An 11,165-nucleotide genomic window follows, 5' to 3' on the forward strand; every position below is an offset into this window, starting at 1 on the left:
ATATAATATTTAAATTATTTGACAAAGAATTTGAGTATTATACACACTTTTAGGTAATGGTAATTTGTTCTTTAAATTTGTTAACTAACATCAATTCATTCATTCGTTTCAATCTTTCGTTTTATTTTTTACATATTAATATACTATAATATCCTATTAGACAAAAATTACACGAAGAGCGGCTCAGTATTACACAGACATTTCATGTAGCCATTAAAATAAATTAAGTTACACGAATTTTACCTTATCAAAAGAATATTATCCTTGTTAACAGTAGTTATTAATTTATCCTATTTTCTATTTTTAGTCGAGAAATTACTTTTTATCGTCAGTCCGTACTTTTAAAGCAGTATAGCAGTACATCGACTATTAGATACGTAAAAACTAATAAGGTAAAATCAGATTATGTCAGCATAAAAAAAAAATAAAATATCGTCAACTAATCATCTATCAAAATTAGGCATAAGTATGTAAGTACTGTAGAAAGTATCCTTATAGTGGTCATAGCTTAAGTGGTCCACAAAAATTTCATGTAGTACATCTCAAAATATTTTACGAATTTTTTCCTTGTACTAATTGTTAAGGTATAAAAGTAGAAATGCAAATAACATTTATGTGTATAAGTGTAACAAGTACTAATTGCAGTATGTTTTGTATAATATCTACAGATCTAAAATATCTTAGAAAATTAATGATTTACGCTGAAAAATTATCTTGTCGTTAAAATACTTATCGCAATCCGTATTGCACAAGAAAATTTATCTCCAAATGAATAACAAATTAGATAGGTACCTCAAATTATAAATTAAATTTTAATTTAGAACGAACCTGTCCTCACTATTTATCTACGCCAATGCAATGAAGAGTATGATGAAGCCTAACTAAGATAATGGGTACTAATTTTATAATATATATGTAGAAGAGTGGGTAGGTAGCATACTGTTGTCTAACTGTTACAGGCCCTCTGAGGATGACACCTTGTGTGTCGAAACGCGTATTAGGTTTCTAAACATTTTGTAATATTTTCGATATTAATCTTGTCTTATTCTCCAGGCCCTTCAGTCTTACATTCAATTAGTTTCCTATTCTTCCAGTATAAGGATTAATGATACACAAAATAAAATTTAATGTGCTGGAGAACGCAACTAAATAAACATTTAAGCGCAAAATTCCACAAAACGTTTAGAAACCTAATACGAGTTAGAGACTGTCTAACGAAGGTGTCATCCTCAGTTAGAGACTCTCTAAGCAAGGTGTCATCCTCAGTTAGAGACTCTTTAAGCAAGGTGTCATCCTCAGTTAGAGACTCTCTAAGCAAGGTGTCATCCTCAGTTAGAGACCCTTTAAGCAAGGTGTCATCCTCAGTTAGAGACTTTCTAACCAAGTGTCATCCTCAGTTAGAGACTCTTTAAGCAAGGTGTCATCCTCAGTTAGAGACTTTCTAACCAAGTGTCATCCTCAGTTAGAGACTCTTTAATCAAGGTGTCATTCTCAGTTAGAGACTCTTTAACCAAGGTGTCATCCCCAGTTGAAGACTTGGTTAGAGATTCTGGCGATGACACCTTAGTTAGAGTCATCCTCAGTTAGAAAGTTTTTAACCAATTAGAGTCCCAAACTGAAGATGACGCTTTGGGTGTCAAAACGTGTATTAGATTTCTAAACTTTTTCTGGAAGTTTGGGTTCTAAGTGTTTATTTGGTTACGTTCACCAGCACTGAATTTTATTTTTTTTCTGGAAATTACAAATCATTATACTGGAAAAATAAGACAACATTAATAAAGACATTATGAGTAATTAATTTATAAGTAAAACAGATATAGAAACATCAAAGTAATACAACAAAACATTCAAACTTACCTTAAAGGCACCTTTTAAGCTGATGGAATCTACTGTGAACTTCGAAAAGAAAGTCTCATTACCAAGAAAGTACAACAAGAATTGTTCATAAGTTCTAATTGTAATAACTGTAACAACGCGATATTCATAACAATTAAAAACCACATTAATTCTGAGATTTAAATAGGTACGAAACGTGTAAAAATGCACTCCACTACGACTATCACGAAACGACCGGACCCCGCAAGATCTTTCGGACAACTATGTATCATTTTAAACCGTAACAACACGAATTCGCACGAATAAAAACGCATGTCCTTATTCTTTGGGATACTGGTTAAGTAAACAACAGAAATGATGCAATGCTTTTTTAACTCTCATAAACACATAAGACTTACCACGAAAGAAAAGGATGATAAAGATGTTACGTAGAGAAAGATTACACACGATATTATGTTTTCGCTATTAAAGAAATTGAATTTAAAAGCTTTGAAGTTAATAACATTCTAAAAACATTCGGCTGTTTACTTACTTTCTGAGAATAAGAGTTTAAAAAGGTGTATCAAGGAAAATAAAACGTAAAGTGATTGGAATTGCTTCCTAACGTTTCGCTAGAACGAGTGGCCACCTTCTTCAGAAGCTTTTCCTCCTCTGATACTGGATATGGATACGGAAGGACCTCCGAAGAAAGTCACCACTCGTGCTAGCGAAACGTTAGGAAGCAATTCTAACCGACCATGAATTTTAGACCTAGATCATTTTCAAGGAGTAGTTAAAAGAAATAATGATAACTAAAGAGTAATTCTTGTAACTATACTTCTTGAAAATTGTCTATTCGTTCAAACATACTAAAAATTTAACAACAAATTCAGTTGTTTTTCTTGATTAATAAAAATGTTTCGCAAACAGTGCACCATTGAAAGTTTAAATGGTATTCGTAATTATGATTTTCTTGAAGTAAGCCTCAAGTAATTACGTTATTTCATTATCAGAGAAATACAAATTTTCTGATTCATCTTTAAACTTCAGTATTGTTGTATATGTTATGCCATAACTTCTTAATTGTACCTTATTAATATTATTATTACTGTCTAATATAGTTAATAATAAAACTGTTTGTGATGTCAATTAGGTGAAGCATTTATTTAATTGCACTTTTTGTAAATAGAACTACCTACTTGAAACGGCGTCTTTTCAATGTGTATATTTTTTATGAGACAAAACAGAATTTGTAAAACATTATTTATTTTACTAATTGTTATTTAAGAGATAAATACCACTTTTCAAACTTTTAGTATTAAGTACTCAACGTTAACTTTTCGTCGATAAACTATTTTTTCCTCTTNATATAATATTTAAATTATTTGACAAAGAATTTGAGTATTATACACACTTTTAGGTAATGGTAATTTGTTCTTTAAATTTGTTAACTAACATCAATTCATTCATTCGTTTCAATCTTTCGTTTTATTTTTTACATATTAATATACTATAATATCCTATTAGACAAAAATTACACGAAGAGCGGCTCAGTATTACACAGACATTTCATGTAGCCATTAAAATAAATTAAGTTACACGAATTTTACCTTATCAAAAGAATATTATCCTTGTTAACAGTAGTTATTAATTTATCCTATTTTCTATTTTTAGTCGAGAAATTACTTTTTATCGTCAGTCCGTACTTTTAAAGCAGTATAGCAGTACATCGACTATTAGATACGTAAAAACTAATAAGGTAAAATCAGATTATGTCAGCATAAAAAAAAAATAAAATATCGTCAACTAATCATCTATCAAAATTAGGCATAAGTATGTAAGTACTGTAGAAAGTATCCTTATAGTGGTCATAGCTTAAGTGGTCCACAAAAATTTCATGCAGTACATCTCAAAATATTTTACGAATTTTTTCCTTGTACTAATTGTTAAGGTATAAAAGTAGAAATGCAAATAACATTTATGTGTATAAGTGTAACAAGTACTAATTGCAGTATGTTTTGTATAATATCTACAGATCTAAAATATCTTAGAAAATTAATGATTTACGCTGAAAAATTATCTTGTCGTTAAAATACTTATCGCAATCCGTATTGCACAAGAAAATTTATCTCCAAATGAATAACAAATTAGATAGGTACCTCAAATTATAAATTAAATTTTAATTTAGAACGAACCTGTCCTCACTATTTATCTACGCCAATGCAATGAAGAGTATGATGAAGCCTAACTAAGATAATGGGTACCTATTAGAAGTGATGGTGTTCATGTTTGAATTAATTACAGTAAATTTCGTGTTGAGTAGAATTAGTTATCGTAAAATATATTTCTTTTGTTCCTGTATACTGACAGTCGAGTGATATCTCACGATGATTTTTGTTTAGATGGCGGTACATTTTTCCACAAAATGGATATGTGTCTACTATATTTACAGCATAATAAGCTGATTAATCGTTATTGTACTAAATTTTAGATTGTTTCCTCCAGTATCGACTAAAAGCGACCGAACTAATTTCAGACAAAACTGTACCGGTTAAAAATATGCTTACATAAAGGTAATCCAAATTATAGAGAGATTAATGAATGTTGTGAAAAATTAATTTCTGTATATGTACATATCATAAATGTAATGACCATGAAATTTAGTAGAACATTTTATGACGTTATCTGTGTTCGAAACAGTTATAAATCTATTAAATTTATCTTACAACAGTTTATAACAAGAATCTCTCTAACAGCTAAACATCGTATGTAATATATATGTATTGTAAAATTGTTCGAGTTACAATGTGTGATACCAAAAAATTGTCGTTTTCCACAACGATTGGTGGATTTGTTTTTGGCATGGCACATACGTACTTTAGATATTTACTTATATTAGGTATTAGAAATATAATTATGATATTATGAGGACTGCCTACGTTGGGATGGTTATAATAGTTAATTGTTATAATAATGAATTATTGTTAACAATATACATGTTCTTCTCTTTTCCCTAGCTTTGGTTTTTCTAATCTTATGTGTGCGTCTCTTAGTTTAAATTCAATAAATAATAACGGATTAAGGAACGAGACGATAAATATATAAATTATATACACAAAGTACTATTAATATAATAGTTACATTGAAAACGCAATGAGCAATCTTTGAGTTTTATGCCGTACCGGTTCACAACAACAAATTCATGACTAAATTATTAATATGTACTTCAATATAAATGCAAAAATATGTATCATCTTTTTTTCAATCGATTTAATCCAAGCGAGCTTTGTAGCTAGTCTTCCAAATTTCAGCTAGTGTCACGGCCGAGTGGAATCTGTGAAAGATGCACAACGGCAACGTGATACGTTGTATAATTGCCCATGCGAGAAAACCATAAAATTCCAATTGAATCGGGTTCGCCTCGACTTTTTGGGATTCGAACGTGTATATTATCCACATGGTTACGTTGCAAATAAGTAAAAATGTTACAATTTGTCTGCCTGGCTTTGAACGATCGTGTTCCGGAAGATGTACGCGACGTCTCGAAACGTCTGCTATAAACAGCAGTTGAAGAACGACCTACAAAAATATATTTTCAGGGAACCAAAACATCTACCATTTTGTTGAAGAAATAAAAACATAAAAATTATGACTGTCGTTATCTATTCTGATGTCTGTTCAAAATTAAAAATTATTTCGTTCTTCAGAAACAAAGTGAATTTCAATATCTCTCTTATGTATACGTTAAACGTTTGTTAATATAGCAAAGATTGTGGCAGCAGGAGGGACTATCGCTTTCAAATTGTAGGTCTATTTCTGAATTTAGTAGGAAACCAGTGGCGTTCTCTGGTAATTTTGTAATAATGTTCGAATTTTGATTGATTCATATTCTATTCTTGTAGACACTTAATTCATAAATGCAGTCTACTTCATATAAAGTATTTCACAACAATTATGAGTATGATGGTAGCCACTGAGACAAGGTTTTAAATACTATGTACCAATTCCAAGTCCATATCTTATTTCGTTTAGAACTTAGAGGTCTAAACTATGTGTGTGCTTCAACGTTAGGGTTCCATATGGGTAGGGTATGGAACCCTAAAAACGAAACCGAATAGAAGACCAAAACGTTTTACTTTTTATTACTTTTTAATTAAAAAAATGATAGCGTACGCTCGTTAGAATTATTTATTTACCAGAGTGCGATCGTCGAGACCAGAAATACCACTTCTGTTCCCGCCCTTCAATTTTCTATAGCTGTGCGCTCGCAATTTCCGTTGCCTGCTGAAGCTTTACTCCCAGCGCGCCAAAATAATTATAATAACTTCAAAAAATTGTAAAAGTGGCTTACCTGTAGTACTGACAAGAATCCAGTGAGCATGACTAGTAAGTTCGGTTCGTTGGTGAATGCATTAAGGGACCCTGCTATAATGCTGAATACAGCGTAAGTGAATAATCCAAATGCAGAGACTCGAAGCAATATATCGTTGAGGTCGTTCTGCTCGTCGACCCTAAACTTGAGCGTTTGGACCCTACAATTCAGGTCCGAAGACATGTAGCGCGTTCTGTTCAGTAAGCACATGGGATAAGGCCGAAATGAAATGGCAAAGCATGAAATAAAGAACAAAGATGCAATCACTACAAAGCAAAATAAAAGCGAACAGTAAGAAATAAAAATATTTTAGCGTTAGACACTTGAGAAAATATATACAAAACATAATTTCGTCGTTAATCCACTGAAATTATGACTAAGAAGCACAACATAAATTAAATAAATAAATAAATATACCAAAAGTCAAGGTGGGATAAAAGAATTTTATAAAACTGAGGCGTATTATCAGTTAATGATATAACGTACCTTACAAATCCGATGATAATCGCAAAAATACTAAGCACCATAAGTACACAGTGAGACACGTCAGCTAAGTAAATCGCTAATAATCCTAAATCGGGATGATGTATAAGGACAAAGAATAGAATCAGGCATATCAGGGAACCGACTAACATGAGTAGTCCAAAGAATAAACCTTTGGAAGCACCAACACAATCTACTCGTCCATGTTGGGCATGGGCCATTGCAACGGCCCTTCGAGACAACATGATTTCCAAACGGTGTTCCAGATCTTCTTCCGTCACATATCTGCTAAAAAGGTAACATAAAATCAAATCCGACACTTTTAAATTACTCCTTCTCATGATGGAATTGAAGATAACCCTAACTGACAAAACATGTAAACGATTCAGGTCTAACCAGAAGGGAGCTTTATTAATTCAAACTTAGTCCTATTACGACGAATGATATCTCACCTAGGATTTCTTCCAATGTGCTTCCACATCACGTAAATTACAGCAGCACCAATTAACGAATATTCAATAATGAATGGAAATAGATATGGCGCTGAATCTTGTACGATGCTACCCATTATATTAATTCTACCACAATTGAGTGGATTAGCGTTTAAAGCAGTGACATTGGATGAATTCGTGTTCCAGCTACTGATCCAAGCTTGAGGAAACATTTCGTCGAGAAAGTTTGTACCATTAAGAACTGGTGGATTATCGTCAGCTACTAAATAGAAGAAACTAGGATGTAGTTTGACACATACTACATATAAAAAGACATTTCCATTAATATTTTAAAATCCGCTAACCAAGAAACAAAACGATTTTCAAAAATATTCAAAAAAAATTGCCGTTTGCGTCTTGGTTCTATGGGTGGTTTTGGGCATGCATTTCACTATTTCCTCGAAACTATAGACATATTTATTGCGACATGCTTGTCAGTGATGTTAATAAGCGTACCATTGACTACATTCTCACGAAAATTACTGGGACTTCGAAAATCGAAAAAATTCTTAAAGTGCTTCGTGGTCGAAGTTGACGCAGTTGTATAAAGTCTCTTCCACATTCTGTTGGGCGTTGTCATGGAAGTTGTGTGATTGAAAGGCGAAACTGTTGTCGATGACGAGGTTGTTGGCATCATGGGTATTGTCCTAAAAGTCCTCCATAACGGTGGAGGAGTTGGAGTTGTTGTAGTGGTGGTGGTAGTAGTCGATCTCATAAGACCTTTAGTATTAAGGTGTTAATGGGGTAGTTACTGGCAATTGAGGGTGCTAAATGGTAGTTAGTAAGCGGGATGATACAAATTAATAGATCGTTTCTATTAGGCAACATTAAAAATTGACCAAACGGTGCATCATATGGTAGCAAGAAGAACTACCACTTCATGGAAATGTTCTCATAACTAATTTGTTGACGCTAAGTAGTAATATACTTAAGGGTATTCCTATAGATTAAGATTTCATGCACTATAGTTACAGTTTTGAGGAACACTTACGTCGAAGGGTAGTTGATGGAGTTGTTGAGGGAAAAGTAAAACTGTGTAAATTTTTAACAGCTCTGGTTGTCGTGGAAGCGATATTTTCTAATGTCGTGCCTAATGTCGATGTAATTGGTTGTGCAGGTTTCACGGTGGAGGCTGCGATTAACAAGTGGTCGGGCACAGCTTTGTGCGTGCCCAAAATCGTGTTGGCATTTCGGAGAGTATGAATTCGTATACTCTCTGTAATAAGTGCTCATAAAAAAACATTCGCAACAATTCACAACAATATCTCCTTCGAGCGGACTGAGTTAATTTCCACAAGTTTTTTCCAAAATTGTCAAAGAAAGATTTCATTAATGCTAATTATTTGCAAACTTTGACATTTAAGAAGAGGTTTTCTAAAATACTGCTCGGAAAAATAATTTTCAGTCAATAAGCTGCTCGCTTTTAAGGAGTGCTTCTATATAAATAATTTGTCAACTCATAAAAAATAAGACATAGAATACAAAATATACCTGCCAGAAGTCCATCGTCGGTAGTTTCATTAATAAAACGTTTATGATACTGGGTAATTTCTTTTAGATATTCCAAAACCAGCGTCCTAATCCAAACGCATATATTCGTCGCTACAATATGCATCAGACCAAATCGGGCTATCACTTTGAACCGATGAATATTTAACTGAAATAACCGACTCATATCTAATTTCAAACCAGTAATGAGTGAACACTTACTCGAGAATTCATAAATATGAAGTACATTTGCATGAAAGTGAAAATCATTTGAAGTACAGGATTTACGCCACGAAGGATCATATAGCAAGGTGACGTGAACGGTATTTCGAAAAACGCTCCAAATTCCAAACCATTGTATATCATGGTACCAAGCCCAAACGCTACAATGGAATTAAAGCAACGGTGAGGATACGTACAATAAAATTTAGATATAATTTATAAGTTGGTCCTTTTTATATATGCCAATAGCATTTCAGTGTATCCAAAAAGTCAAAAAAGGAAAACTGTCCTGACTCCTTCGTAAAGTATATTAAATGTCCAATTTCTAATGAACATAGCAAAGACAGTGAGTAGTTACTTAGAGTTGAAGGACTATGATTTCTAGTTTTTATAGATTCTAAGAAAACTGTATCAGGTTATAACTTTTTTGGAGCAGTTGTGCCGTAGGTAGTTGATGAGTTGATAGAATTCTCCTGATCGAGACGTTAGTCGTTGGCTTGACTCAACCATCTCATCGCCAAGGATGCATTCAGCCAAGGGAGAAGAAACGTCTGAATTCATTCTGATTTTTAGTTTTTATAGATTCTACGAAAACTGTATCAGGTTATAACTTTTTTAAAGCAATTTTGCTGTAGTTGATGAGTTGATAGAATTCTCCTGATCAAGACGTTAGTCTTTGGCTTGACTCAACCATCTCATCGCTAAGGATGCATTCAGCCAAGGGAGAAGAAACGTCTCAATTCATTCGACTACAGCAAAACATTCCGAAAAAAAGGTTACAACCGTGAAACCACCAGAACCACTACTCAATCTTTGTAGATATGTTTTTCAAGATTCGTGTGGTGTTTTAAATGTTTTAATTACTGTTAATACATTTCCTACCTATGGCTCCGATACGAAGAAAGAAGCTTCCGTGGCTCTGGTCGTTTTGGGTGGTTTTCCGTTTCCGCAAAGCTTTGTTCACCGTTCCAGCTTCGACATCAGTGACGGCGGAATTGGGTGGCGGGCAGGGTACCTGCTGCTGGTTGCTTTCCTGCCGGAGAATAGGGGGGTCAGACTGAAGTGCACCGATCTCGGCCACAGGGACCGGCACTGCGGACAGTCCCGCATCTACAACCCCTTCAGAGTTGCGACGATACGTGCTCTACCCCCGCAAACCAAATGAGAATAAGGACAAATAATAATAGAACAGAAAGAGAGAAGAAAGTAACAAAAAAAGAATGAGAAAGTGTGTTAAAAGGGTTGCATGCACCTCAGCGGCGTACGTCAACAACGGATTATCGTAGAAGGTGGAAATCCTTAAAGTATCATGTCATTACAAATAAATAATTTGAAAAAGTTTAAAAATTGGTACTTTCAGAAGAACCGTTTATTGTTTCCGAGTAAGTTGACCTTTTCAATGAAATATAAATTTTTATAACAAATTATCTTATGAAGAATAGACTCCGGAATATTTAATTTTTTGATATGGAGACAAACTGCAAATTAAAACAGATTTTAATACTGATAATATATATATATCAAAGAAGTTAGTATCTTATGTAAGTAAATTCTTTTGACAAATAATTACATAATATGGAGCGTATGTTTTTCTCTAAATTGGCATTTATGTTTGTATGATGAGCATAGTATAAGTGCGTTATTTCTAGGCGGTTGTTAGGTTTGGTTAAGTAATGTTACTGAAATTGAAAATCAAAAAATGTTTAATTAAAGAGAAAAATGTTTGACCGAAATATGAAATAATAATTATCTTAATTGTTGATTTGTAATTCCATTATCTTGTTGAAAGATAAGATTAAATGTAGATCTTCTAGGAATATTAGTGGATAAAGACTTGGAAAATCAATAGGTACAGCGAAACATACTACGAAAAAGAAAGTTCTACTACTACTACTACTACTATTAACTAATGTAAAATAGAAAATTAAAGGAGGAGTTCAAAGAGTATTACCATTTTTTGTTTAACATGAAACTCTTGTCAATCATATTGCTGTTCTTTTTCGATGTTACATATTATTGACTAAAATTCCGAAACGTTGTTAAAATTTAATTAATAAATTTCAATTAAGTAACGAAATCTGGTTAAACATTTAAAAGTGTTAAGTTCCTTAGGTACAATTACACTACTTTCAAAGGCAGAAATGTAGACAATCCGCGAAATGAATGGTTCATCTTAATAACATAAATTTTATGTTTTTTATGGCTTTTTATATGCATTGATCGAAGCAATACAATTGAAAATTAAACTGATGAAATTTAACCATTGTTTTTTCTTTCTTTTTTTACTTCCATTA

General features: G+C 32.9%; 1 protein-coding gene across 1 annotated transcript in view; it reads right to left on the reverse strand.

Moving 5' to 3' along the window:
• Positions 1–3,197: 3,197 nt before the first annotated feature.
• Positions 3,198–11,165, reverse strand: part of LOC108744808 — a 32,025-nt gene continuing 24,057 nt past the window's right edge. Inside the window, exons 8-16 of the mRNA XM_025975025.1 lie at positions 9,754–9,892; positions 8,872–9,032; positions 8,653–8,818; positions 8,153–8,377; positions 7,618–7,881; positions 7,123–7,384; positions 6,674–6,955; positions 6,167–6,380; positions 3,198–5,394 (exon numbers count right to left, since the gene is read on the reverse strand). Coding sequence (XP_025830810.1) covers positions 5,086–5,394; positions 6,167–6,380; positions 6,674–6,955; positions 7,123–7,384; positions 7,618–7,881; positions 8,153–8,377; positions 8,653–8,818; positions 8,872–9,032; positions 9,754–9,892 — 2,022 coding nt within the window. The 3' untranslated portion in view covers positions 3,198–5,085. The remainder of the gene's footprint in view (positions 5,395–6,166; positions 6,381–6,673; positions 6,956–7,122; positions 7,385–7,617; positions 7,882–8,152; positions 8,378–8,652; positions 8,819–8,871; positions 9,033–9,753; positions 9,893–11,165) is intronic.

The sequence above is a fragment of the Agrilus planipennis genome, unplaced genomic scaffold (assembly GCF_000699045.2).
Source record: "Agrilus planipennis isolate EAB-ADULT unplaced genomic scaffold, Apla_2.0 scaffold35, whole genome shotgun sequence".
NCBI classification, from domain to species: Eukaryota; Metazoa; Arthropoda; class Insecta; order Coleoptera; family Buprestidae; genus Agrilus; species Agrilus planipennis.